This window comes from Miniopterus natalensis, chromosome 11, assembly GCF_054644295.1.
Source record: "Miniopterus natalensis isolate mMinNat1 chromosome 11, mMinNat1.hap1, whole genome shotgun sequence".
Classification (NCBI taxonomy): domain Eukaryota; kingdom Metazoa; phylum Chordata; class Mammalia; order Chiroptera; family Miniopteridae; genus Miniopterus; species Miniopterus natalensis.
The window spans coordinates 66,847,509-66,874,516 of record NC_142091.1 but is presented as its reverse complement, the minus strand read 5'-3'; the positions used below and the strand labels follow the sequence as shown (position 1 = coordinate 66,874,516).

The following is a 27,008-nucleotide window of genomic DNA, read 5'->3' as shown; positions in this document are numbered from 1 at the left end:
TTACTGCCCAGGTAACATTTTCTTACTCAGAAAGGTTAAAATCCCTCCACACTCTGATTATCTTATAACTTTTCCAGCTGCTGGAAACCCTGGTGAATGACAGAGAAAGTCTCCTTTCCTAGAGAGAGAAATCGCAGGTGTGGGCAGGCAGGTTCCTTCAGGTGGTTGAGGGGTTATATCACGGAAAGGCGGCATTGAGCATTGCCCTCTGTATCACTGCGTCCTGTACCTAGTTCCTGAATTAGGCCTTTGGGCAGAATAGCCTAGAAATCTAAAACAACAAATTGGAAGCGAAAGAGGCCTGGTCCAAGCTGTGACACTGCCTTTGCTGACTTACCTCCGACACATCCCTTCAGCCTTCCCTTCCCTGGTGTCTGTCAGCAGCACTGATCCTGTTCAGAGAACAGGTCAGGGACTGACTTGCTGGAAATACCTCTTTAACAACCCCCCCCCCCCCCCAGTGTTTTCCTCTCCAAATTTTAAGTAGATCCACTTTTTCTTTTTTTTTTCTGATGGTGCTTTCTGTTCAGGGGGCTCCAGCAGACCTACCTGGGCACTAAAACTCACTGATGGGGGCGGGGAGCCAGGCAGAGCACACAGAGGTGCCCTTCCCTCACCTGGCGAAGTATTTCCCAGGGAGGAGTATAGCCTCCAGGAATAGAATGGTCCATTGAACAGCAAATGCCAAATACTGGTTTTAAGAGAGAACATTGTCAGCTGTTGCTCTGGCTTTTAAGGTCTTCATATCAGAAAGCTCAGTTTAATGAGTGTAATTGGCTCCTGACTTAATCTTTTCCCATTTGAACTTTCGCCATATTTTTTCTCCCTGAACAAGCAGGAGTTTTAGTAAAATTCCACTTCTCGTCTGTTGTCCTTCCCTGTCCTTCTAAATTATCTCCAGAAATGATAGGTAATGAGAATTGTTTGTATCATTGTTTTTAGAACTTTGATGAACGGATTTCAGTGTCTTTAAACTTTCTGATAATGCGTTAGCCTCTACCAAAACAATAGATGCTGAGCTGTCACCTGTGAAGTTAATTTTGACCTGGATGACTATAGAGCTTTCCTGTGAAGTCTGCTTTAAAACTAAAAGTACTTCCCCTGGCCAGGGGACCTCAGCTGTACAGGGCAGGAGGGGGCTGTGCCACCAGTACTCTTCTTGAATACTATGGTAACATGTCAGAGGAAGCACAGCTGACTGTCCTAAAACATTTATACATATCCAGAATGTGCATATTTAACATTCACATTTTACCTTTTGTCCTTTCTCTTACCTTTCTTCTCAATTTCATAGGGTGATATCCATGAGGATTTTTGCAGTGTGTGCAGAAAAAGTGGTCAGTTGCTGATGTGTGACACGTGTTCCCGTGTGTATCATCTGGACTGCTTAGACCCTCCTCTGAAAACGATTCCCAAGGGCATGTGGATCTGTCCCAGATGTCAGGACCAGGTACAGTGGGGAGTCAGACAGGGGATGGGGCCAAGGAGGAACAAGACACACGGTCAGGAGGACTTCCTTTCCCCTCTAATCTGGGGAAATGGCAGAGTCCCTTTCCTTCCCCGGTAGTTCTCCAGGCCACACCTGCCCTGTTCACGGCACAGCACTCACCCACACAGCATCCTTCCCCTCTGAGGTTTTCTGTCACATTCATGAGGCAGTGACTCTCTGTGCAGGTGGAGAGACCCTAGCTGCTTCCCTTTATTTGAAATGACTTATTAGCATGCCCTTTAAAAGCCCATAAGACTTTCTGCCTCATTCTCTAAGAATAGTTCCAAACCCAGTATATGATTTTGAAACTCTTTTTTGAAAGTAAAATTCTTAAATGAAAGTGCTCAATTAATTGTTTCATTCAAAGAACAACAGTTTCACTTTTAACCTATGTTGTCATCAGGATCAGAGAACTAACTGTAAAGTGGTATCTTAATATTTCATGGACTTGAAAGGCAAACACAGAATCATGCACTGCTTAACAACAGGGATACATTCTGAGAAGTGTGTCATTAGGTGATTTTTGTCATGAGAACATCCTAGGGTGCACTTACACAAACCCAGGCGGTAGAGCCTGCTACACACCTAGGCCGTGTGACCGTGTAGCCTACTGCTCCTAGGTCGCCGGCCCCTACGGCATGTTACTGTAGAAAACAGCACAAGATTAAATCAAGCACCAGAGGAAACGATGCAATCAAGAGATGCACAGTACTGCTTCACGGCAAACTTCTTGATTTTAATAAACAGAACTCTACACTCTAAAATAAAAAGTATAGCCCTGGCCAGTTTTCTCAGTGGTTAGAGCGTCAGCTTGTGGAGTGGAGGGTCCCAGGTTTGATTCCAGCCAAGGGCACGCACCTAGGTTGCAGGCTCAGCCCGAGGCCCCGGTCAGGGTGTGTGCGGGAGGCAACCGATCGATGTGTCTCTCTCACATCAGTCTGTCTCTCTCCCTTCCTTCCACTCTCTCTGAAAAAGCAATGGAAAAAATATCCTTGGGTAAGGATTAAAAAATAATAAAGTAAAAAGTATAGTATAGCAAATACATAAACCAGTAACATAGTCATCTGTTATTATAGTCAAGTATTGTGGACTGTGTGTAAGTACATGTGCTGCACTTTTGTATGGCTGGCAACGCAGTAGGTTTGTTAAACCAACACCACCACGAACACGTGAGCAGTGTGCTTTCTACGATGTCACCAGGCGATAGGAAGTTTTTGGCTTCATTATAATCTTACGGGACACTGTAGTATATGTGGTCTGTCAGTAGCCGAAGCGTTGTATGGCACATGACACTATGATTAACTGTCCCAGCTCCTTCCCTCCTTCTCTGCTTAGTCTCTGATTTCTTTTTCTCAGCTATCCATGTATCTTAATGTTTTTATTATAAGCGGTCTCAAGTCTTTTTCGGAAGTAGGCAAAGTATAAATAATAAATAAATAAGGTCAGTAGCTCAGCAGGATCAGGATCCTGCTCAGTTCTTTGGAATCCTGATTTGAGAGAATTCTGGTGTCCCCGTTAACCTCGCTCCTCCCGTGTCTCCCCGATGCAGTTAGTAGAGGCAGTTCGCTCCGCGTCCTCTTCCAGGTGCTGCTCTGCGACCCGCTGACCATTTTCCGCACAGGCTCTAGGTTACACTGTAGTATCAGAGCTGAGACTTCATTTCCCGGGTCAGGCTGTCTGTGAGGGACATAAAGCTAAAGCTGAGACAGGCGGCCCAGGTCAGGTCAGGGAGGAAACCGCCAGTGGCTGCACCATATTGCGCGCTTGCAGCTTATAGTTCTGGCTGTGGGGAGTAGTCGGGGGCATGCGGCACGTATGCAAAGGGAGGAATGCCCAGGCTCCTTCTGTCGGGGCTCGGGTAGCTTGGCTTTGTGCCTCATTCTCTCAGGCTGATATCTGGAACTTCATAGTCCAGAAACTATAGACCAGTGTTTCGCAGCACTGCCATCGTCCTTCCTGGATTTCTGTCTGCCGGTAGCTCCAGACACTCTTGCTTGTCATTACCCAGGGGGGCTGTATTTATACCTCCTTCTCAAGGTAAAATTCTAAAAATCTTTTCAGATGCTAAAGAAGGAAGAAGCAATCCCATGGCCTGGAACGTTAGCAATTGTTCATTCCTATATCGCCTACAAAGCAGGTAGGTAATCACTCGTGTACCCTTTTGTGTTCTTCCCTTGTTTAAGAAAAACTACTGGAAGAAAGTATTTGCTTTGTTTCCAAAAGGAAATTTAAAGTTAAAAACGAAGAGCTTTTAGTGAATGATGGGGGAAGTTGTTGTAACACTTTCTTGGGGAGGAAGAGTGAGAGGTCGATCTCGTTCATGCAAAGCTGGGCCGGAGCCGCTGACGTTTCCTTCACGTGTCTGTACACGGAAAGGGGCAGGGGCAGGTGGGCAGGTTTTGTGCACTGGCCCTGGGACTCGGGAGCTTTGGGGAAAGTGATCTTCTTTGGCAAGCATTCTGAACACAGTGGCCCTTTCAAAGAATTTATTGTTAAAAACAGTTCCTTGTTTTCAGCAAAAGAAGAAGAGAAACAGAAGTTACTTAAATGGAGTTCAGATTTAAAACAGGAACGAGAACAACTAGAACAGAAGGTGAAACAGCTCAGCAATTCTATAAGTGTAAGTAAACCTCACACCTTCAGTGATGAATGCAGAGGTACAGGACTTTCCATGTACGTAACAGTTCATGGGGCTCCCAAGGGCTGATTCAGATCCTTTAGCTTATTAACACAACTAACTTGGGCAGATGTAAAGTTTGCCTCCAGTTAGAACTGGCCCTCAGGTACACATGGCCAGTTGGTATATGGTGCTTTAGCCAAGCTCTGGAATGTCCTCTTGGGTTGGGTCTAAGAGTGAGGATTTTCAGTCTCCAGGCCAAAGAGATAGATTAATAGCTACGACAATGTAGCCACCACACCGTGCATTCCTGAGCAAGTTTGGGAGGAGTGTGGAGCCTCACCTGACACTGGGCAGATACAGACCAGGCCCCCACATGAGTCTTTTTAGTCCCCCGAGCTAGTAGATCCATCCATGTGGCCCTTCCCTTCCACCCTTTCTTCCACACCATGCTGTTTGCACTTCCAGGTTTTCCTGACCAGCCTGAGGAAGAGGGGTTTCTAGAGACAAGTATGGAAGTAAATACTGCCCAGCCTGCTGTGTTCAGGCGGGAAAGAGAGTTGTATTTGAAACAGGGATTCAGAGGCCCCTGTCGGGAGGAGCAAGTTCTTTTCCGTTGAGTAGGTGCCTTTGTTGGAGTGAGGTGGCCCCGGCCCTCACAGACACTCGGTGGTGTCCCGGACTCAGTTGAGTTGTCCCTGCTTTCCCTCCCACCACACTCCCTGTGGCAGGCAGGGTTCGCATCTCTTCCCTGCCTAGACAGAAGCCAACAAGTGAGAGGCTGAGGGCTACAGGCTTCACGTGATGGAGCAGAAGGGGTTCTTTTGCCTTTCCCTCTAAGTTCTTGCTGGCCAGGTGACCCTCGGTAGGCCCTCCAGTTGAACCCAGATACCCCTGGCTTGTTTTCTACCCTGAAAAGCTCAGTCCGGTCCTAAGTATGTTAGAACCCATCAGCGTATTGGAAACATACCTGCCCAAACCAGCTTCAGCGCAGCTGTGGGAATTTTGTTTTTAAAACGACTTTTGTTTCATGGTATTAGAGTGGCAATTCACCTTTGGTTTTAAGTCCCAGTATCAAGTAAAGTTGGCTTTTAAACCACTCACTTGCCCTGTTTCTCTTGCCTCTGGGGCCTTCTCCTTTCTTGGGTGGTGGCATCTACTCCAGTGTGGAGCAGAACAGGTCCAGGGGCTGCACACTAGCCAGGAAGGATCCTTTACCTGGAGAGGCTGGCAGGCCTGTGAGCAGAGCCGCAGGCTCAGTGCCACCGCCCTTCTCGTTTGCTGCAGAAATGCATGGAAATGAAGAACACCATCCTGGCCCGGCAGAAGGAGATGCACAGCTCCCTGGAGAAGGTAAAACAGCTGATCCGCCTCATCCACGGCATCGACCTCTCCAAATCCGTAGACTCTGAGGCCACTGTGGGGGCCATCTCCAATGGCCCGGACTGCACCCCCCCTGCCAACGCCGCCACCTCCACGCCGGCCCCCTCCCCCTCCTCTCAGAGCTGCACAGCGAACTGTAACCAGGGGGAAGAGACTAAATAACAGAGCCCTGCTAGGAGAAGCCACGGGATCCTGGCGGCAAGGAGAGCAAAACACTGAAGACTAGAAAAGCAAAGCCGGATTTCTTCTGGAAAGTACAGAATTCTTTTGGTTCTTTGGTTCCAGAGAGAGAGAAGATGCTTGTGCCAGGCGGCACCAGAGTTTGCCAATTGATCCTTCGCATCCTGTGTGTACATGCAAAGATTGGACCATGTTACATGAAATAGTGCCAGCTGGAGGTTCTTTGCCAGCACCATGCCAAGTGAAATAATATATTTACTCTCTCTATTATACACCAGTGTGTGCCTGCAGCAGCCTCCACAGCCACGATGGGTTTGGTTTTGTTTTGTTGGGTGGGGAGCAGGGACGGGCGGAGGGAGGAGAGCAGGTTTCAGATCCTTATTTGCCGAGCCGTTTGATTAGGTAGAGAAGACAAGTCCAAAGAGTGTGTGGGCTTTTCCTGTTTCTAAACTTTCACTACTATAAAACCAAAAAAAGGAAATCGAGATTTAACCAACCCCAGTGCCCAGAGGAGGGGTGGGGAGGGGATGGGAGGGAGCCGGGGTGGGAGAAGTATATCAAATAAGCAGTATTTCTTATTGTCTGTGGTGGGCCACAGTGTGCAGGGAGATGGACACCAAGGACAGCCCCCGGGTTCTTCTCCACGCACTCGCGCCCCACCGCGGGCGCCCCCCACTCCCCAGGCTCCTTCCCCGCTCTGGCAAATTGGCGTGCATCCCGTGGGTGGCGGGGCCTTCCCTCTCCCAGAACAGGGAAGAAGGGTGTGTGTGTCCAGGAAGGAAAAAAGGTGGATCAGTGATTTTACTTGAAAACAAGCTCCATCCCCTTTCTATATTTATAAGAGAAGATTCTGAGCAAAGCAGCACGCGACCCAGGTGTGTGTGAATTGAATGGAGACGTTTCTTTTTTTCTTTTTTTTTAATTTTTGTTTTTGTTCTTTTTTCTTTTAAAAAAAGTTTTATTTTGTTGTTTATTTTACTTTTTTGGTAACAAAAACTAAAATAAGGAATAGAAAAGCTGTTTTTCAGGCTGACAGTCCAATTAAGGGTAGTCGAGACCTTGCATGGTAGAATAGGAACCATAGTGTCAGTGAGGTCAGTGAGTCTGTGTGAGTCCTTGTGTCATCGTTCGGGGCACTGTTTTTTTATGCAAGGGCAAAATCTTTGTATCTGGGGAAAAAAACAACAACTTTTTTTTAAATTAAAAAAGAAAAATAAAAGATATTGAGGTCTTCCTAGTGTTACTTAAATTAAGATCAAGGTAAGAAACATTGTAAAAAAATTACAAAAGTGCTATTTGTTTCCTAAAAACAGTGATTTCTATTAAAAAGGTGTCAGAACTGGAGAAAATGCTGTGTAGTTATAATTTTTTAGCACAGAACCTGCTGATCATGATGACATTTTGCTGTGTTTGTGTCTCAAGACTGGTGGGCTAGCCTCCATGATTTCTGACCTGGGATGGCTGCAGGCCTGCCGGGCAGGGGCGGAGCTCTCCTACCATTCCCCTCCTCAGAAAAGACTGCCCTCTCTTCCTGGTGCAGTGAGAGGGGCTCCTGTTTTTGAAGCCCAAACGGAGTATGGATGGTATCGGGGCCCTACCCACTATCCCCACGGATTTTGCTAGAGCAAAAGGCTGGTGCCTAAATAAGATCCCTTCCATTGGTGCTGCTCTTGGTCTTTCAGCCACCAGCATTTTGAGTGCCTGGGGGACAACTTGGAAGGAAATGGCCAGTGAAGCTCATTGGTGCCTGTGCACCCCGGCCTTCTGGGAGGGTGCAGGGGGTAGGCTGGCTGCATCAGCCCGTGGTGCTTAGAAAGAATAAGGAATGTGATTTCTTAAGATTATGTGGTGTTTCTGAGACAGACAGAGAGCCCCAGGGTGTCTGCCTTGCCTTCGAAGAGAGGTCTGAATTTCCAGCCCCTTTCTCTGCCTGCTGGCTCCAGGCACGGAGATGGAGTTCACTCCACTTTGCCCACCCACAAGCTTCCTGGGTGACCTTTGGCTAGAATCTCTGTGCTTGGCTTGGCTTGTCTCCTTCTTTAAAAACCAGGGTTCTGAAAGGCACGGACCACTTCTATCTTCTTGCCTTGTGGGAAATAAATTTTGTCAGGTGCATGCTCCTGCTGGAGTTCTTTGTCCACTGTGCACCACGCCAACGGGAGGGGGGCAGAGGCTGTGCACCCCAAGCCCTCCCAGAGCATCTCTTCCCAAGCCCACCCCATGCCTCCTAATGGCCAGAGTCTAGGAGGGGCGGAAAAGGTCCCATTATTTGTCCCTCACCCAGAAAAACCCAGAGAGACAAAGATGGATCCTGAAAGCAAATGCAACAGAGAGACAGTTCTTAGGTGAAATGTGTCACCTCTACCAGCGGTTTTCATTCATTTTCCTGGGAGATTACAGGGGGATTCTGAGTGGCTGTGCAGGCCTCAGAGGCCCTGACTGAGAGGTTGCCTAGGGGGAAAGAGAGGAGCTTCTTTTCCTCATGCAGAAACCAAGGTGCTATGTCTAGTCAGGGAGCTTTGGAAATGCCTGGACTAGTCGGAGGAATAGTTGGCAGAGGTTCAGAGCCTAGCGCCAGGCTGTAGGCCCTGTCTCAGAGTGCTCCCATTCGACTTGTCTGGGCCCAGAGGCTGGGGTTGCCACACAATACCTTCCTTCTTGAAAGAAGTTGGGAAACCATCATCACTAGCGGCCTTCGCTCAGAAAGGAGCTGCCTGAGGATTCTCAGGGGTGGGGCAGCGCTGGGACTTGACCAGTGTTTGCCTGCTGCTGTAAGCAGTCCCACTCTGTGCCTAGGGCTGGGGTATAGATCCTTCCTGAAGTTCAGATAGGAGCCACTTGGGGAGTCAGCTAGTATAGAGTATAAAAATGCAACCCTGCCCCACACCCACATTCTGGACTTAAATTTCAAGACACCTCGTACTGCAAAGAAAAGGCCCTAGTCACCCAGTCTCCTTTTCCTCTCTGTCCCCCAGATCTGTGGGTGCCTGTGACCACCTGAGACACACTCATGACTGCCCCACCCGAACTTCCCGTCTCCTTTCCCCACACCTGAGTTTCGCCACTGACAGATATATCTGAGACCAGCTGGCTTTGTAGTCACTTCAGAGGCCAGGGATCATCTGGTCTGAGACCAGGAAGCTGCCCACCTGGCCCTTGATCATGGGGCCCATGTCAGTCCTGTGGCTCGGGCGCTGTGCCCTGGAGGCAGTGAGGTCACGTTGCTGTCATCTTACCACTCAGCTCACTTTCTTGCCAATGTGGCCTGCAGGTCCTTTTTCTTTCATGGAGCCTGCTGGGTCTTGTCTCACCTCTGCTGAGCTCATCCGGAGTTCTGCTTGCTTCCTTCCTTATCAGGCCCTTTGAGGTAAGCCTACTGGTGGGGGCTGGCAGGGAGACCTGTGTGGGGCCTGCAACATGGCCATGGCGGCCTCCAGCTGGCACCATCTGAGTGCCCAGTTTCCCTCCAGGAACTGCCTCTCTGTCCCTGCTGTTGCTTGGCTCAGTAGGTGGCGTGAATGGGTGCAGTTGCTTCCCCCACACCTCTCTCGAGGGTGACCCTTTCCTCTCACCTGTCTGTGTATAGTTGCCTCCACCATCTCCATACTTTCTCTCTTGGGCCAGCAGAGCCTCTCTGGGCTCTCCCAGTTCACACAACACACCCTAAATGGTTTCCTCCCTTCGCTCGCTCTTAGGGTGTGGTCTTATTTATCCAAAGGGCTTAATAGGAGACTTTCACCCCAGGGGCAAAAGGCTCTTCGGGTGCTAAGATGGATGGTGGCCCAGGTGCATTTTCCAGGCCCTGGGTTCTCCAGATTCCATGGCCTCTGTTGGGATGGAGGCACCGTGCTCTGTGTAAAGGACGGTGGGCCTCACACCCACCCCTCAGCTGGGCACCGTTGGCAGGAAACAGGAGGCCCATCATCACCCCAATTTACAGCCATCCTCAGTGTCAGCGCCTCCCAAGAAGGGAGGGGGTGGCCCCTGAAGATAACTGGCCCTCCCAAAAATGTGAAGGGGAAGAAGCTGGGAGTCGCCCCCTGCAGAGAACCAGGGTGGGAGCTCTTTAAAAATAGCCCTTTTCCAGGGAGACCAAGGCTCACAAATCCCATTGGCTCTCTCTTTCCACAAGGCCCTTCTTGAACCCTGAGGACTCCACTGTCCCTACCGCAGCCTTTGGCCCCTGCCCCTTCTTCCAGTGTCACTGGGTCCACAGCCCAGGGTAAGCTGCAGCCAGGCAGGACAGGACAGGCAGCCAGAGGTCAGCAAGCTCTGAGCAGAAAAGAGCCAGCCAGCCCCCAACCTGTCTTTTGTCCACACCCTTTGTGATTTCAGTCTTGGTAGAACTTGTATTTGGAGTTTTGTGCTTCAAAGTTTTTGTTTCTGTTTGATTTTTGTTTTGAGGGGGTGGGGGGGATACAGAGCAGCTGATCAATTTGTATTTATTTATTTTAACATTTTACTAAATAAAGCCAAATAAAGTCTCTCAGCCTCATGGTGTTGGGTTTGGGGTCTGGGAGGGTGGGCAAGACAAACTCTAGTCCCAGCCTCCAGGGGAGGACCCGGGCCCTCTTGTGACTCCAGCAAGACTCAGGACCTCCCAGGCACTTCCCTGGGCTCACTGATACCCTCGTGCCCCAAACCAAGAACATGAAACGGAGCTTTTAAAATTTTAATTGTGAAAAAGGGATGTATAGTTGAGGATGGGGGAACCGGAACCAGCCCCAAACCAGCTGGGGCAGAGGGAGACAAGACCCCAGCCATAGAGCAGCAGCAAAGGAAGGCCTCCAGGCCCCACCCCAGCTGCTCCACAGCAGCCCTTCCCATAGAGACCTTAAATAATTTAAATAATGGGAGTGTGTGTGAGCCAAGGCAAGGGGCTGCAGTGGCCACACAGGCCCAGCCTTGGGAGGTCGGCGGGCCTCAGGGCCGCTGTAGGGCAGTGAGGTATTTGAGGGCAGCAGCCCCATAGTGGCGGGACAAGTCCTGGTGGAACTCGTCCGTGAGGGCCCGCAGGCAGTCGCGATAGGCAGTGCTGGAGCGGAAACGGGAAATGTCAAGGCTTGGGGTGTGCGGCAGGTGGATGGTGAAGGCCTCTGGCAGCACCAGGAGCTCATATTCCTGCGGGGGTAGGGCAGGCAAACGGTCAGTGCCTTGGCTGGGGGATGGGGCGTGGGCTTATCCGATAGTCTCTAAGAGCCAAAACCAGACCAAAAGGGAGATGATTTTAGTTCTGCAGAAGGGCGGGACTTCTAATAGTGCTGCCTAATGGTGCAGTGCACCACGCTAGAACATAGTGAGCTCCCTGGGCCTGGAGGTATTCAAATAAAAGCTGGAGGCATCAAGGTTCCCCCTCACCTGTGCATCCAGCTCCACGATGTGGGCCACCTTGTTCCATCCAAAGCCCACAAAGCGGGGGTCATAGCGGGGACAGTCACGTGGCACCACTACATAGGGCTCGTATTCAGCAGCCCATTGCACGTGGTATGGGGTCTGAGCGTCCCGCCAGCGGGCATAGTCTGTGGGTGCTTGACCCTGGGGCCACTCGTGGTACCTGTGGAAAGGGACAGGGCAGGGAGCCAGGCTGAGGCTAGGAGCTCGTGGATGGTGAGGGCTGGTGTGGGGAACAGGGACAAAGCAGTGGCCTCTCCTACCTGAACGTGTAGAGAGAGCCTGCGTCCAGCAAAGCCAGCAGTTCAGCCTTGGACGTGGGAAAGCTGAAATGGTAGTGCAGGGTCTCAAATGCTGGCACCACCAGGGCCACTTTCCGCCCGCTGCCCAGCTCGAGCTGCTCAATGGAGGCCCTGAGGAGGGAGCACCGTGAACAGGAGGGAAGGCGATGGACCAGCACTGGACCAGTGATTCTCTTGCTTTTATCAGCCATAGGACCCTACTTTCAAAGGCTAGCTCACCTGACGCCCACTGGAAGACAGACCCGAGTGGAGCTGTTGTGGGAAGCAGGCCCTGCCCCCCCCCAGCCTCCTATGGCAGCCCAGAGAAACAGCGTGCCCCCACCCTAACGCAAACCCCACTTTACAGACAACACTGAAGCCAAGAAAGGAGCAGGGACACACTCGCCTAGGTCCTGCAGGTGCCCCAGCCCTGACCACACCCACCCACGTACCATTGCTCTCCCTCGGGCCCACCTGAGGTAGTCGTAGAGGGAGTAGGCAGGCAGGAAGTCAATGTCGCTGAGGAAGACGTAAGGCGTGAGGGCCTGGGCCAAGGCCACGTTGCGCACCTGGTTGATGGGGTAGAGGGACCCCTCACGGTACACCACGTGGTAGGCCACATCGTGCCGGGCGGAGAGCACCGCCGAGGACTCGACGAAACGCAGGAACTGCTGGGCCTCTGCGTCTGTCAGATACAAGGCCAGGCTCATGGGGCCCGGCCAGTGCCTGCACAGGGCTTCCAGCATCTGCAGCCTGGGGTGAGGGGGGTGGTCAGCAGGGAGGGCTGGAAGACCTCCCAGGTGAGCTGTGGACACCCATTTACATGACTGAGTGAGCACCTTCCATGCACTTTTTGAGCTGGTTCTATTTAACCTTCACAACTATCCCACCAGGTGGGTCATTCTCATTAGACGGATGAGAAAACTGAGGGTCAGATATTAAGACCTGCCCATGGCCCCACAACTACGGAAAAGCATTTCCAGGCATCTGAATGATTCCCAAAGCCCATGCTCTTTCCACCATATCCAGTGTCTCCAACTTCTGGGACTCCTCAAACATCAGGCACTGAGAACTCTTCTTTCTACCAAATGACACCTGCCTCCCAAACTGCCAGTCTCAGCCCTTGCCACACTCTGTGAGGCTGCCTTCAGCATCCTCACCGGTCCATGGAGAGCTGGGCCACAAGGGTGACATCGTGGGGCCGGCGGGGCGGTGGCTCATGGGGCAGGAAAGTGATATGCACACGGTGCACAGTGAGCTGCTGCTGCCGGAACTCAAAGCAAGTGTCTTCCTCATTGAGCTGTGCCAGGGCCTGCTGCAACTGAGGGGTCAAGGGCAGAAGGGCCAGGGCTGGGGCAGGAGGACAAGTCCCCAGACCAGGCTGGGTCCACCAGAGCAGAGAGGGACAGTCTCCCCAAGGCCAGGGAAGGTGGCTGTCTCACCTGCTCAGCCTCAGGCGGGCGAGGGCTAGGGCACCCGAAGAGCTCTCTCCGCAGCAGGTTCCCGTCGTACTCCAGGAAGGTCAGGTGGAGGTTGCGGAAGAACTCCACGTGCTTGTTCTTCACGCGCAGCTTCTTTGGAGAGTTCCAGTGGATCACCTGGGACCCAGGGGAGAGTCAGTGGGGGGATGGGAGCTGGAGTCTCTCCTTGGCCCACTACCACCATTCAGCCCCCCACCACACTCACCTTGATGTCAGCGGCATCCAAGTAACAGCGCTCAGCCAGTGTGTGGTCAGACAGCTGCACGTTCCAGACGCAGGGCAGGGCGTGCACCAGCACCGGGTGCCCCTTGATTACAGCATTGAAGATGTCCTGGGCAGAGACAGCCGTCTCACCTTGGCCCTGAGCCTGCCCCACTCCCCCCGAAAGGCTCCCCCAGACCTGGTCGGCCAGTGAGGTGGCGGACAGGGCGAGGAGCTCCTGTGTAGCTGTGAGCTTCCACATCTGCTCCCAGCCAGCCTGCCGAAGCCGGTCCAGCCGAAGGAGGATCACACCTGCCCACGGGGAGAAGTCGTCATCCCCACCTGGGACAACCCTGCTCCTGGGGCCAGGGGCATGAAGGAGTCTTTTGAATGTTTCTTTTTTGACTTATTGTGTTTTCTGACAGATATGAGCATGGACAACCTCTGTAAATACTCAGTCCTCTTGGAGGTAAAGGAGAGTCATTGCACACCTTACAGAGCATGTCCACAGCCATCTTCTCACACTCAGTGATCCCAGGCTGGTAAAATCCCCATTTAATGGGTAAGAAAACTGAGGCACAGAGAGACCAAGTGACTTGGCCACAGTCATTCAGCATGTACAACCAAGGTTTAAACTGTTTTCTGGCTCTTCTCCCAGTGTTCTTTCCACAGCACTATTCTTCCTGGGGGCTTCCTAGCATTCTATGCCCTGCCCAGTCCCTGGGGTGCAAGAACCAGTGGCCACCATCCCACACCACTGTCCCCACCTGTGTTAAATCCCCGGCCCAAGGCAGGCCAGGGCTTGTGGTTCCTCCAGAGGTTGCCCAGGTACCAGTCGCTCTGATTCTCCACGAGACCAATCACCTGCTCATCTGGGAGGGGAGGGCATGAGGGAGCTGCCTGAGGCTGCCACAGGACCTTGGCTCAGGGTTAGGCCACAGGGAAGCTTGGATGGACTAGGGAGGAGAATTGGCTGGGGCAAGGTCCTAGGCCTCTCACCAGAAAAGTGAGCAAAGAGTGCCCAGAGCTCTGCGATGTCAGAAGCGAAGGTGACATCTGTGTCTAGGACAATAACACGGGCCAGGTCAGGAGGCAGGGCACCAGGCAGCACTAGCTTCATTAGCCCATAGAGGCCAGAGTAGTGCTTGTTGGGGATCCAAGAGACCTGGGGCTGTGGGTGGGAAGGGCAGGGCATGAGCCTGGCAGAGAAGAACCTATGAGCACCAGAACATACTCAGGGTGACACAGGAAGAAGGGGTAAGCCCCAGGAGGGGTGAGGGATTTGAGCTTCAGTAGGTGTGATGGAACTGGGGGTTCCAGGCAACTCTAACCTCTCCTCCCCTACCCCCCATGCCTTGGGAGTAAGGAGAGGGCTGGTCAGGCTGGGGAGGACTGCGGAAGGGCCAGGGCTCCTGCCTTGAGCTCATCAGCATCATAGAAGCTGACACGGAGAGCGGGCACCATCCATGTGTGAAAGAGCGTCTCCAGAATGTTCCTGGCCACAGCATCAGTCACCAAGTGGAGGTGCAGTGGGTTTTTCCTTTGGGAGGAACAGGGAGGTAAGCTGGGAGTGGCAAGAAGGAACAACATGGGACAAGCCCCAAGGGGCTCAGAAGTGGAAAATCCAACTTTGTGATCCTGCTCAAGGCTTTGCTCCGTTCCCCATTCCTGACGACGCTCCCCCCCCCCCCCCCCAACACCTGGCCTACCTGTAGAAGAGCATGGACTTCACCAGAGTGATGACATCTCGGCTGGTGTTATATCCCGCACACACGACTGCCACGTGCAAGAGCTGCGGGGGAGAGGCTGAGGTTGGCAGAGCCCCCTCTGCACCAGATGGTGAGGACGCATGGTTGGGCGGGCCTGGCCTGGGGCAGCGTCGCCCCACAGGCATCTGAGCTAGGGAAGAGTGGGCCGGGGGGCAAGAGTCCACCCCGTCGCTTCACAAGTGGGGAAACTGAGACCAGGAAGCGGAGGAGTGAGCCCGCGGCGCCCGCAGCTGGCTGCTCACAACGCCAGGTGTTGCGATTCCCACGGGTGCCCAGGTGGCGGGGCGGGGGGCGCGGCGCCCCCGGGTTTCCCGCCACCAGGGGCCGCGCACACCTACCTGGCACTTGGGAGGCAGCGGCCGCGGCCGGACGCGGTCCGAGCGGTTGCGGCCCCCGGGGTCCGTCTGCGGGTCTCGGCCGAGGGCCCCCCGCGGCCGCCCGTCCGGGGGCAGACGTGGCGAGAGCGCACAGGGGAAGGATCCCGGGCCGCCCCGCTCGCGGCGCTCGCACGCCAGGTCCCCGCCGAACAGGAAGAACCCGATCAGCAGCAGCGCCAGCAGCAGCGCCGCGGCCCCCAGCGCCCGGGGGCGCCCTCGGGGCAGCATGGCGGCCCGCGGGGGCGCTCAGGGCGGGGCGCGACCCGGGGCTGCGGGCTCCATAGCCGGCCCTACGGACCCGGAGGGAGAGGAGGGTCAGCCTGGGCAGCGGGGCCCCGACGGCCGCCCGGTCCCCTCCCGCGCTGAGTCGCCACCTCACCTACTCCAGCGGCTTGGGGACCCGGTCCTTTCTCTTCCAGAAGCCAGCGGGGTGCGGGGAGTAGGGGGGTGAAGGCGCGAGCCAGCCCCGTCCAAGCAGGAGCCAGCCCCGCCCCCAACCTGGGTTCAGGTTTCACCTCCGCTCGCTGAACCCGAAGGGGAGGGGAGACCCTCTGGGGCCCCGCCCCGGCATCCGACCCCCCCACCCGGCTGGGAAGGAGCCCAGGAACCCCCCGGACGACTAGAGGAAGTGGGGGACCTCCACCACCGGAGAAGGCCCGGTACCGACACCTGCTCTGAGCCCATCCCCCTCGGCCGCTCTGGGCACTTCTCCCCTTAACCTCCTCGGGGGAGGGGCCGTGACCCCGGGCCCGAATGAAAGGGACTGTGGAGGTAAGGGGGCTGGAATTTCTGCCCCGGGGTCGGGGACACCTGCTCCGGGCGGGAGGTGGGGCGGGCACCTGAGCGGCTCTGCTCCCCGAGCCTCTCCACTCCACCCCCACCCGCTCCCCCGCCTCCCCCGCCTCCCCCGCTCAGTCGGGTGGCCTAGCCTGGCCCGGCGGGGCTGGGACAAAACTGCCTCGGGAAGGTTGCCTCGTGCCCTGGAACTGGCGAGAGACCTCACTGCCGTGGGGCCTGGACCGCCTGGGATCCCCGACCCTTGCCTAGACGGCGGAGACTGTGCCCAGGCCCGCCTGGTTCTCTTCCTCCGCTGCCCCACCCCCGCACCCCGCTTCAGCGCCAGCCTGGTCTCTGCCCTGGAGGGGGGTGGTAGGCGCTATGGACCGTGAACGACAGCCACGACTGACTGAGTGTGTATACTCTCTGCCAGGCCCTGTCCTGTGGCTCCACAAGCTTCATCGCAGTCAGTCCCATGACTCAAGCGTTATCCTACCTACCCCCTCACCCCCATTCCCCGCCCCAGAGTTGAAGAGACCTGTTAGAACACCCTGGGGCTTCTTCCCCAGGCTTTACCCTGCAGGCAGTTTCCTGCTGCTCCTCCCTAAGGATTTCCTGCCCCATGACTTGCTCTTGACGATCCTTCTGCCTGAATTCTGCCAGATGCTCACAAGGTCTGCTCCTCCTCCCACATCCCTAGATTTATTTTCTTCCTAGCACTCTCCAAATTCGACCTTGTTGACTTGTAGATAACCTGTCTCCCCCATAGCAGGTGGCTGTTCATGGAACTGGGTCCCCAGCACCCATGCAGGACCTGGTACATACCAAGCGCTCAATAAGTTTGTGCTGAAAGTGGATGGGACCCACTGGCCCTCACCCTGGCCTGGAAAGGGTCTTTTAGCCCAATGTCCAGCTATAAAAAGTGAGGGCCTGAGAGTTCTCCAAGCCCCCCAAAAGCACCCCAGCCTGAGACCCTCAAGTCTCTTCCTCTGAGAGGCCAGGATGCCTTTCTCTGGGAGATGGAGGTCTGCAAGGAAGGTTGAGCTTTGGGCCTTTGGAGGCCAGGGGCAATGGTTGTCATGGAGACTGAGGGCAGCTCCTTGTAGATCTGGGAATTAAGAGCAGATGAGGGGATGCAGGGGCCACCCAAGCATGTGGAGCTTTGAGCCTCCAGCCCCCTTGACCCTCATCTCTAGCCTGGAGCTGGGGTGAGAGGTGAGTGAATCCCTCTGCAAGACAGTCAACAGAGGCTGTCCGTGGGGGTTAAATGGGAGGGAGCAGGTAGGGCACACAGTCAGGGCTTGCAAGGAAATTTGTGGGGGTAGCTGGTCAGCACCTGGGTCTGCAGAGAGACTGTGGTTACTCACAGTGCTGGCCCCACCCCTTGTTCAGCCTTACCATTCAGGGAAAACTGAGGTGCTGAGATGCCTGCTGGGCCTCCAAGAGGTTCTTCTGGGGTGTAGAGGGGAAAGGGAGACTGGTATGAGCAGATAAAGGGTGCTAGTCTTCTAGGCTTGACACCCGGGTTGGCCCAGCACTGCTCAGGATTTTACTGTGACCTTGAACCAGTCAGGCCCACTCTGGGCCTCAGTGTCTTCATCTGTACCTGTTGGACTAGTCTAGCTCTCTTCCCCTGTGGCTCAGGGCAGAGTTAAGGAGAGGAGATCCAGCCCAACCTGCCCAGAGGTCCTTCCAATCCAGCAAGGTGACCAGATCCAGGCAGGGGCCCAGCAGGGAGGAGCTGCCCTGGGTGCCTTCTGCACATGGCCACTCTTTGTCTCTGGGACCTAATCAGGCCCAGAATCTGGAGAGAAAATTCAGGCAGCCTTCCTGCGGTCAACCTTGCTGGGCCCATGATCCCCTCCCAGTCCTGGAGGTAGGCAAGAGAAGCAGGCTCAAGCCCAAGAACCCCTCATATTCTGTTCGGAGAAGGCTACTCCTCTATTCTCCATGCCTCTCTTGTTTCCAGAAGCACAGGATCACCAGCCTGGGGAGTGCCAAAGAAACCTCACACTCTCTCTCCTGACTCTTCCACAGCCACAGAGGGCAGGAGTGGAGGTGTACCGCTAGTGAGGTTTGGAGAACAATTTCCTTAAGATGGTGAAGTGCAGGGAGGAAGGGATGAAGAGCCCTACACCAAATGCCCTGAGCCCTGGTCTTAATTTAATCCCAGTTGCTAACCTGACTCATAACCAATGGCTCTTGCTGGGTTGTGGGCAGTAGGAGAGAGCAGTTCCACAAGAGACCTGCATTGTTGTCCTTTTGGCCAATGCCAAGCTGTGTGATCTGGGACAAGTCCTTTCCCCTCCTTGGGCCTCTTTTTCCCCATCTGTGGAAAGGTGCTCCTGGCATCATGGCAAGGTTGCTAAGAAGAGTTGAGTATGAGTGAGCCTGGCATCCAGGAGGTGGTGAGAAATGGTGCTAGTGATGTCTGGACCCACCTCCTGTGTTCTCTGAGGCCTTTGCCTCTTCGGAGGGCTCTGGACACATCTCCTTGGGTTTCATTCCTTGGCCTGAGTAGGGAGGGCAGCTGTGATTCCCCACTGGATATAGAAGAAAAGTATGCTGGGGAGAAGGCTCAGGGGAGGGAGATCAAGGAGGGACTGTTGCTTCCTGGTGGGGTGTGTTGCTTAAAACGCCTAGATTCTGTGGTCAGAGTAGACCAGGATTCAAATCTTGACTGTTTTTTTGTTGTTGTTGTTGTTTTAAAATATATCTTTATTGATTTCAGAGAGAGGAAGGGAGAGGGAGAGATAGAAACATCAATGAGAGTCATTCATTCGCTGCCTCCTGCAGGGCCCCTACTGGGAATGGAGCTGCAACCTGGGCATGTGCCCTGACAGGGAATCAAACCACAATCTCCTGATCATAGGTCAGTGCTTACCCGCTGAGCCACGCTGGCCGGGCTTGACAGGGTTCTTAAGGAGATCCTTTCCTCTTGTGGTGTTAGTATCTGGTGGAGCGGATTAGGTAAAATAATGTATTATTATTCTAAGGGTACCACAGACCTGCCAGCACTACCCGGATCCGCGGGGCCCCGCCCCTTTCTCCACAGCCAATCAGTGGCTGCCTCTCCGGAGCATTTGTTACCCCCACCTCTGGCCACAGGTCTCTTGGTGCTGCCCTTTCCAAGGAGTCTACCCCGTCTGGGAAGAGATCCCCAGGACTCGCCCCCATTCCTTAGAGAGCAGTTGAGGGCCGGGAGGTGCATCGAGGACCGAAAAGCGCTTTGAGATTGACCCCGAGTTCAAGGACCAAGTCTACCCTCAAACCACTTTACAGATTGGGAAACCGGGGGCCTAGAGAAGGGAAGCTCCCGAGCGGCGAGCGGAAGCCCGAGCCAGGGCTTCTCCACGGAGGTGGGAGTGCAGGTGTGCGCTCTTGGTGGGCGAAGTCCTTGCTAGAGCTGGAGCCGAAGCAGCGCACTAATGGTGCCGGCCGGGGGATCGAGCTTGCGTGGGATGCTGGACCCATCGCTGCCCCAGTTTCCCCAGCGCTACCTATGGTGGGGGGCGGGAGGCGAAACTGACCACCCGCGCGCCTGCCGAGACACACTCCGACTGTCCTTAGACTCTGTCGGAGCCTCCTCAACTTTGATGGAGGCTCCTTTCCGCGCGCTACCTCCCAGCCCTTGAAAAATCCCGTTCCTCCCGTTCGAGCTTCTCGGCGTTCTATTGGAAAGACTCTAGGCTCCGGGACCCTTCTCTAGAAAGTGGGCTCGGGCTGCCCGGAGCGCTCCCGGAGCTGTAACTGCGCAGGCGCAAGGGCAGCCAACCGGAAAGGCGGAAAAGCCGGGTCCCGACAGTGTCGGGCGGGGGCGGAGAGTATGTTAACCAATGACCTGAAGGAGTAGGGCGGGTGGAATTAGTCCCTCAGTTGCTAGGCGCTACCCGGGAGGGAGGCAATGTAAAAAATGGGGTGATCGGGGGTTCAATGGCCCTTCCCATCACCGTCCTTCTGGGCCGCGGAAGTTAAGCAGCCGAGAGGCGGGCCTAAAGCCGGAAGCAGGAAGGGCGCAGGAAGCCGCTTGCACTGTCTGTCGGTCAGTGGGTCTGTCGGTCTCCAGGGCAGGATGGAGAAGCTGCGGCTCCTCGGCCTCCGCTACCAGGAGTACGTGACTCGTCACCCGGCCGCCACCGCCCAGCTGGAGACGGCAGTGCGGGGCCTCAGTTACCTGCTGGCAGGTGCCACCCCGACCTTTGACCCATTCCTTCGGGGCTCTGACCTCTGACCCCACAGGTCCCCTTCCCTGAGGAGTTAGGGTAGTGGTCGCCGTGCTTGAGAAATTCCTTTCAGGTTCCCGTAGGGCGTAGGGAGGGAACACCCAGGGACCCAAACACGCAGTGCGAGACAACGCTCACCGACGTCTCCTTCTGTGCCTTCTCAGGTCGCTTCGCGGAGTCGCACGAGCTGTCAGAGCTGGGTGAGCCGGCCTCAGGGTGGGTGGGAGCGGGAGGGCCCAGGAGTGCTTCCCAGAGGGGTGACCACCCCAGGTCTCAGGCTTCCCTTTAGATCATCCTATGCTGTGACTGAATTGGACAGAGATCCAGCGTCCACACTCCTGGGCCCTCCATGTCCCCGTAGTTGAAAGACAAATCTGGGGATCTTGACTGGTCAGGAGGCTGGGCCAAGCGCTTTCCCTGCCTTTGCCCAGTTAATCCTCCCTACAGTCATATAAGGTCAGTGCTGTTCTCCTCAGTGTCCAGTTAAGGGAACAGAATTCTGTTCAGTGAATTTAGGGAACAGCCACTGATGATTCCAGAACCAGGATTCAAGCCCATACGTCCCAGATTCCAGGATCCCCAGACTGTAACTGCCTTTGTAGTGTTTGCCCAGTGAGTACTGGAGGTGACAGTCTGAAAGGACCAGCTGGGTTTTAAAAGGTGGAGATGGAATAGGCTTTCAGGGGCAGAGAAAGCAGAGGCCAGGAGGTGAAACCACACATCTGTGGCTATTTGGAGCACAGTAGGCAGTCCTGGGCTGGTTTGTCACTGAGATCGAACCATCCTTTCTTGTTCTACCTGCCCACATGATATCATATTGGGGAGTGTGGAGCTCTGAAGAAGTGGGCAGGGAGGCAGGTTGGTTTCCACATAATCTGTGGGTGGCTGAGCACAGCAGGTGAAAGGTGATCCATGTAGTTCTGGGGACAAGGTGAGGAGATGGAGGCTACAGAGCCAGCCTCTCAAGACCACACTCTGCCCCTCAGTGTACTCTGCCTCTAACCTGCTCGTACTGCTCAATGATGGGATCCTACGGAAGGAGCTTCGGAAAAAGCTGCCTGTGGTGAGAATTCTGCCAGGAGGGGTGGGAAGCATAGGGACTCGGGAAAGAAATAGTAACAACCAGCATGTGTGTAGCACATGTTATGGTCTCATAGAATATAAGATATGCCTATGTCCGTTTAAGCCTCAAGTCATCTCATAGGTGAAGCGTCAAGGTGTCAGTGTCCCCATCTCATGAAGAGAATGAGTTTTAGAATCATGGAGTAGGCTGTTCCAGGTGGGGAACTCAGGCCTACACATTTGGAAAGGGGAAAAGCCACTTCCTGTCAGAGGAGTACACTGGGGGAGGGCCTGAGATGAGGGGGTACCCCTTGACCTCTTGGCCTGGGGTTCTTGCAGTCGCTGTCCCAGCAGAAGCTGTTAACATGGCTGAGCGTGCTGGAGTGTGTAGAGGTGTTCATGGAGATGGGGGCCGCCAAGGTGTGGGGTGAAGTGGGCCGTTGGCTCGTCATTGCCCTCATCCAGCTGGCCAAGTATGTCGGGACTGTGGAGGGAAGGCTCTGGGTGGGGGTAACCACTGCCAGCTGTACAGATGGGGTTCAACAGAATACCTCTACACCCCTGCCGGCTAGTCACCTCCCCCCCAGCCCTGCCATACTCCCAATCCAGGGCGGTACTGCGAATGTTCCTGCTCATCTGGTTCAAGGCTGGCCTCCAGACCTCACCCCCCATTGTTCCACTGGACAGGGAGACCCAGGCACAGCCCCCGGGTAAGCTGCTTCCCCACTCTGGAGTGGAACTGAGCTTGGGACCAATTTGTGGATTTATAGCTGACCAAATGAATCTTGTCCATTTATGGAGCATATCTGTTCCCATCAACTCATTTGTTCTCATCACCCTGGATTTTACAGAGAAGAAAAAAAAAGATTAGGTTGGGGCTGAATTGGAACTTGAACTCAGGACTTCTGACATCAGAGTCCTCATCCTTTTTTGTGGGCTGCACGAAGAGGGGACAGAGCAACAGCAGATGGGAATCCTGCCAACCTCGTTTCTGGGCTCTATATGAAGAACCCCAGGCTCATGAGGCATGACACCCAGCAGATCTGTCCCTTCAGAGCTTTGGGCCCATTACCTGTTGGTCCCTGAGCCTCACTCTCCTGGCCTTGAGTGGGAGCAGTCCTTTGCTTCCCCTCTTGATCATTTTGAAAGCCAAGGACTGAGAAGATACAGCCCCTCTGGTGCTGTGGTTTCTATAGATGTGGTTGGGCCCTCCCTGCCTTGTTCCAGTCCCTTGGAAGCCTGGGTTCTTGGCAGGTCATGTGCCATGGGTGATTCTGACCTCTTTTCAGGCCAGGGCGGCAGAATGCTGCCCACAGTGGACAGGTTCCAGGTTGAGCCTCAGTCCCGCTGCAGTGTCCTTGCCTCAGCTGTTGCCTTAGCACATGCTCATCTGTTCTCCCCTTAGCCCATGAGCATTCATTCACTGCACACATACGCTTTGCAGGCTCTTCTGGAAACATGTCCCTCTGACAGTATGGCCCTCTGTCTATCTCTGCTAGATGGTGAGCCCAGCGGTGGCAGCCAGGAACAGTCATATGTGGGGAAGCGGTCAAACCGAGTGGTGCGAACGCTCCAGAACAGTAAGTGTAGGGCATAGCTGGACTGGGCATCTCTGCTGAGGTCATCGTGGGCCTGAGGGCCTGGCTTTCATCACTTCCCACCCTCCCTCCCCATGCCCTGGCCCCTGGCTGCTCATCTGCCTTTGTGTTCTAGCTCCGTCCCTGCACTCAAGGCACTGGGGAGCCCCCCAGCAGCAGGAGAGACGGCAGCAGCAGCACCAGGAGGAGCTGAGCATCACCCCCACTCCGCTGGGGCTGCAGGAGACCATCGCAGAGTCTTTGTATATTGCCCGGCCCCTGCTGCATTGTATCCTTAGTGTGGGGCTGCTGGCACTTGGGGTTAGGGATTAACAGGAGTGGGCAGGGCAGGCCCTGTGCTGGAGACATCCTTGACACCTTGGCCGTCAGTGCTCAGCCTGGGCCTTTGGGGTCAGCGGTCATGGAAACCCTGGCTCCTTTCTGGTGTCGTGGATGTGACCAGGTGAGACTGGGCTTGTCTGGGGGCTCCACTCTCTCCACCAGGCTATGTGCTGTAGGCCTGGCCTCACCTGGGCAGGCAGGTGCCCCTGCTCTTCTTGTTGCTGGCCCTAACCGTGCCCCCTCCTCTCCCCAGTCTGAGCCTCCTGAGTGACAGGAAGGGCCTGACCCGGAGGGAGCGGCTGGAGCTGCGGCGTCGGACCATCCTGCTGCTCTACTACCTGCTGCGCTCCCCATTCTATGACCGCTACTCCGAGTAAGGGCCCTACAGTGAATGGGTCGGGCCCACCCTCAACAGGGGAAAGAGGCAGGGGGTGGGATATGGTGTCCCAACCCCTGTTCCCGCCTTTCTTCCTCCCTCCTTCCCCCATCCCAAGTCCACTGAACACCTACTATGTGCTGTCCTGGGGTATGGTGACTCCCTCGTTGATTGGATCCTCCAAGCTCTTGGGGCCATGAGCCCATGTGTGTAGGAGCTTAAGCAGTTGGCAGGACACACAGAGAGCCATGGCACAGGGATGGTGGTGGGCTGGGCTTTCCACACCCTCCAGGTCATTTGCACCTTCCTGTCAAATAGTTCAAATTATCCCCACTTCTTTCGGGAGGCACTTGAGATTCAGAGAGGTTGGGCAGCTTAAACAAAGCCACCCAGCTAGCCAGTGGCAGAGCCGAATCCCCACACCCACATTCTCTCTTGGCCTGACCCTTGCCTTGCCCAGCCTGCACTCTGTCGCCTATGTGGGTCCAGAGCTCCTAGCCTCAGCCAGACACAGAGCTGCCTGCGTGTATGTGTCAGCAGAGGGGGTAGAGAGGAGTTGGGAGTGGCCCAAGGCCAAGTCTCCCAAGGGCCTGCCAGGGTGGCCTCCTGAGGTCAGACCGAGATCTGAGATGGGAACCTTGTATAGCAACTGGGGCTGTGAAACAGACTGGAGGCTCCCGGGACCTCTCTATGTAGATTTTTAAAAGTACACTGCTTAAAGACTAGACTATTAATTGGAATTGTACTTCACATTATGGCCATGCAGCTTCTGTTTTTTCCTGAGACTAGAAAGCAAGTTTATGTCGTGTTTAATACCACCTCAGTGAAAATAACTGGCAGGTCCTGCTTTCAAATACATTTGAAAGCTCATAAGGCACTAAAGCCAAACCTTCCGTACTCTAGAGGCCTACACGCATCTCATGACCTCCCTCCACGATTGCGGGCACTTTACAGAGGGAACATCCCAGCCCCAGTAGCTTATTGACAGGAATTGCAACACAGTAATTGCAGAGGCAGTCTTCTAGGCTGCAAGCCTCGTTTGGCTGGCTCTCCACTGCCCTGACCACCTTCCTCAGAGCAGTGGCTCAGACTGAGAAAGTTCTAGAAGCCAGTCAGAGAAATTCCTTGTTTCCATATGGCAGGAGCAGGGTGCAGTCTGGGAAGGCACAGTTTTCCTTCCCCTTTCCCATTGTCACAGGGACAGTATAGTCTGGAGCCAGGCTGCCTTCCAGTCGTGAGCATCCCAGGCCCATGGCTAGGGGATGGCAGGACCAGAGCCATGCCCAGGGGTCTCGTCCTTTGTACTAGGGTTTGTCCTTGCTTTGTAGTCACTTCATGTCTTGTGATGCTCTGCCTGTAGTCATGCGCGTGGTCAGTAAAGGCTTTTTAGCACCCTCATTTGCAGGAACCCAGATGCCCCACTCAGCCTGCTCCCTGTTTATCTCCTCCTTGCAGGGCCAGGATCCTCTTCCTGCTCCAGCTGCTGGCAGACCATGTCCCGGGCATTGGCCTGGTGACAAGTAAGCATGGGGCGGGGTGTGATTATTGCAGTGTGTTGCGGATCTCATGCATGGCCCTGTCCCTCTGACTGTTTTCTCTCTGTCTTCTTGTAATTTGATTCTTGCCACAACCAGAGAGGGAGCTGGAAGTTGGGTGGGGGAGAGCTCCTGGACATGGGCCAGGTTGGCCCGTAGAGTCTCAGGTGGCTGGAAGGAGGGTGTCCAGTGGTGAGAGGAATGTTAGACCTTATCAAGCCATCGGCCTTTTCTCTGCCTTGGTGTCCTGGAGTGACATGAGACTCTCTGGGTGGACACTGACTGTGTGGTGGGATTGCAACCCACTGGGCTGTTTAGAGATTCTGCCTCAGCAGAGGGCCACAGGGCTGGGCTGTCAGCATCTGTACAGTTGGACACGCCAGTGGCTTCTCTGAGCCTGAGAACCCTTATCTATAAATGGAGTCAAAGATCGGTGCTGATACTGCCTCCCTAGGGGTGAAGAAGTGAGAGGGTAGGGCTCCTGGCTGTGTAGATGTGAGCCGCTGTATTTGAGTGACAGTAGCTGACAAGGGCCCCAGGCAGAGCAGAGCCAGGAGGCTGGTCCTCAGTCCTGAACTTTTTTTTTTTCTCTATCGAATTGCAGGGCCACTCATGGATTACTTGCCCGCCTGGCAGAAAATTTATTTCTACAGTTGGGGCTAACAGACATCCCAGGAGTGGGGCATGGGGAGGGGCAGGGGGTGCCTCAGCCCTTCAGTCCCCTGGGGCCCTCTGCCCTAATAAAACTGACTCTGGCAGTATCCAAGCCTGTGGCCTCTCCATGCCCACAGCCCGGGGCGCCTGGCACTCCCACCCTGGCCAGGCTCTGCACACAGCCCTGGGCGCCACCAGAACCCCTTTAACACCCTCTCAACTTTGACTGCACCCTCTGGTGATGGAGCCACTGGAGCTGTACCTCGTCGCTGGAGCAAGAAGCCTCTGCTAGGACTGGGACCTGGGTTCCTCAGCTACAGAAAGCTGGCATTGAACCTCAAGCATGGGGAGCTGCTTCAGCGTGGCAGCTGCGGGAGTAAACAACTCTCTCACTGGTCCCTGGTGACAAACAAGGCTGAACCTACGCAGTGATGACAGCTGCCTGCGTGTCTTCTAGCCAGAGCCTCTGTGTGCCCCTTGCCCCTGCAGGGAAAGGAATGCCAGGCACCAGCCAGCCCTGGGGTTGACGCTGGGCTGGAAGGAACAGCCGCCTGAGCAGTGCTGGGAGGGAGTTGGGTGCAGGTTCTGCCTGGTCCTCCCTTTCCTAACCTCTGCCCCACTCCCTTTGGCCTGTGAACAGACCACACTGTGCTACTGGTTTCTAGCCAGATGGGTGGTTCTTTAGGTTCCGCGAGAACTCGGTCTGCATTGGTATCTGTTGTGCCTCACCTCTCAGACCCCCAGGTGGAGGGCCCTCAGAGGGGCCTGCTGTCCCCAGTGCCTCTGAGAAGCCATGAACCCCAGGCCCTGGGCTGGGAGTGAAGGCACTGAGTGTGGGTGGTCACAGCTCGAGGCCCACAATCTTCTGCTGGGCACTTGCTGTAGCGGGCTTTGTGCCTTCTGCTGTGTTCAGAAATGAGGACAGCATAGTTCTCGCTGCCAGCTCTCACCGATTGGTGGAGGAGACAGGTGTGTGAATGCATGCAGCGTGCCAGGTTGCTGCAGTGGGTACAAGTGTGTTTGAAAGGTAGTCTAGGCTTGGGGTGTGTTCCGGCTCAGGCTGACGACTGGGGAAGGCTCACTGGTCAGGGAAGCCTCTGTTCCAGCAGGCTTTTAAATTGGAAAAGCTCCATCCATTTTTTGATGGGCAGGCTGGGGCAAGAGGCCCTATGTGCACAAAACGGCATGTGTAGTGTCACAGTGACTTGACATGCTGGGGCAGAGGGGAGCAGAGGGCGGGAACAGAGGGGATGAGGCTGGAGGGGAAGGTCAGGGCCAAGTCCAACAGGCCAT

At 54.8% G+C, this 27,008-nt stretch overlaps 3 protein-coding genes across 23 annotated transcripts in view; 2 read left to right on the top strand and 1 right to left on the bottom strand.

The window, feature by feature from the left end:
• The window catches only part of PHF21A (PHD finger protein 21A), a 181,640-nt gene extending 174,622 nt beyond the window's left edge, over positions 1–7,018 (top strand). For all 21 annotated transcript variants that reach the window (XM_016204069.2, XM_087821840.1, XM_016204061.2 and 18 more), the window contains 4 exons: positions 1,295–1,450; positions 3,551–3,626; positions 4,006–4,109; positions 5,394–7,018. In XM_016204069.2, the coding sequence (XP_016059555.1) occupies positions 1,295–1,450; positions 3,551–3,626; positions 4,006–4,109; positions 5,394–5,651 (594 nt within the window). In that variant the 3' untranslated portion in view covers positions 5,652–7,018. The remainder of the gene's footprint in view (positions 1–1,294; positions 1,451–3,550; positions 3,627–4,005; positions 4,110–5,393) is intronic.
• A 3,101-nt stretch (positions 7,019–10,119) lies between these two features.
• Positions 10,120–15,402, bottom strand: LARGE2 (LARGE xylosyl- and glucuronyltransferase 2). The gene is made up of 13 exons (XM_016204074.2): positions 15,131–15,402; positions 14,733–14,815; positions 14,440–14,563; positions 14,023–14,194; positions 13,791–13,895; positions 13,223–13,335; positions 13,028–13,153; positions 12,784–12,939; positions 12,502–12,662; positions 11,816–12,094; positions 11,324–11,473; positions 11,028–11,223; positions 10,120–10,790 (listed from the first exon to the last, which is right to left on the bottom strand). The coding sequence occupies exons 1-13, from the start codon at positions 15,395–15,397 to the stop codon at positions 10,593–10,595; spliced, it is 2,130 nt and encodes a 709-aa protein (XP_016059560.2). The 5' UTR covers positions 15,398–15,402; the 3' UTR covers positions 10,120–10,592.
• Positions 15,403–15,758: 356 nt separating this feature from the next.
• Positions 15,759–25,822, top strand: PEX16 (peroxisomal biogenesis factor 16). The gene is made up of 12 exons (XM_016204076.2): positions 15,759–15,940; positions 20,013–20,130; positions 20,334–20,369; positions 21,156–21,232; positions 21,571–21,704; positions 21,841–21,941; positions 22,731–22,811; positions 22,945–23,097; positions 23,199–23,271; positions 23,404–23,523; positions 24,982–25,046; positions 25,666–25,822. Exons 1-12 carry the CDS (start codon positions 15,923–15,925, stop codon positions 25,722–25,724), a joined length of 1,035 nt encoding a protein of 344 aa, XP_016059562.2. The 5' UTR covers positions 15,759–15,922; the 3' UTR covers positions 25,725–25,822.
• Positions 25,823–27,008: the final 1,186 nt, after the last annotated feature.

What these genes read in the sequence shown, in the direction of transcription:
- LARGE2 (XM_016204074.2), bottom strand. Translation starts at nt 15,397, where the DNA reads ATGCTGCCCCGAGGGCGCCCCCGGGCGCTGGGGGCCGCGGCGCTGCTG. An exon ending in GCCCAGCTCTCCATGGACCG is followed by an intron (nt 12,095 to 12,501) that starts GTGAGGATGCTG and finishes CCCTCACCCCAG; the next exon opens with GCTGCAGATGCTGGAAGCCC. An exon ending in TCCCTCTACGACTACCTCAG is followed by an intron (nt 11,474 to 11,815) that starts GTGGGCCCGAGG and finishes CTCCCTCCTCAG; the next exon opens with GGCCTCCATTGAGCAGCTCG.
- PEX16 (XM_016204076.2), top strand. An exon ending in TTCGGAAAAAGCTGCCTGTG is followed by an intron (nt 21,233 to 21,570) that starts GTGAGAATTCTG and finishes GGGTTCTTGCAG; the next exon opens with TCGCTGTCCCAGCAGAAGCT. An exon ending in TTCTATGACCGCTACTCCGA is followed by an intron (nt 23,524 to 24,981) that starts GTAAGGGCCCTA and finishes TCCTCCTTGCAG; the next exon opens with GGCCAGGATCCTCTTCCTGC.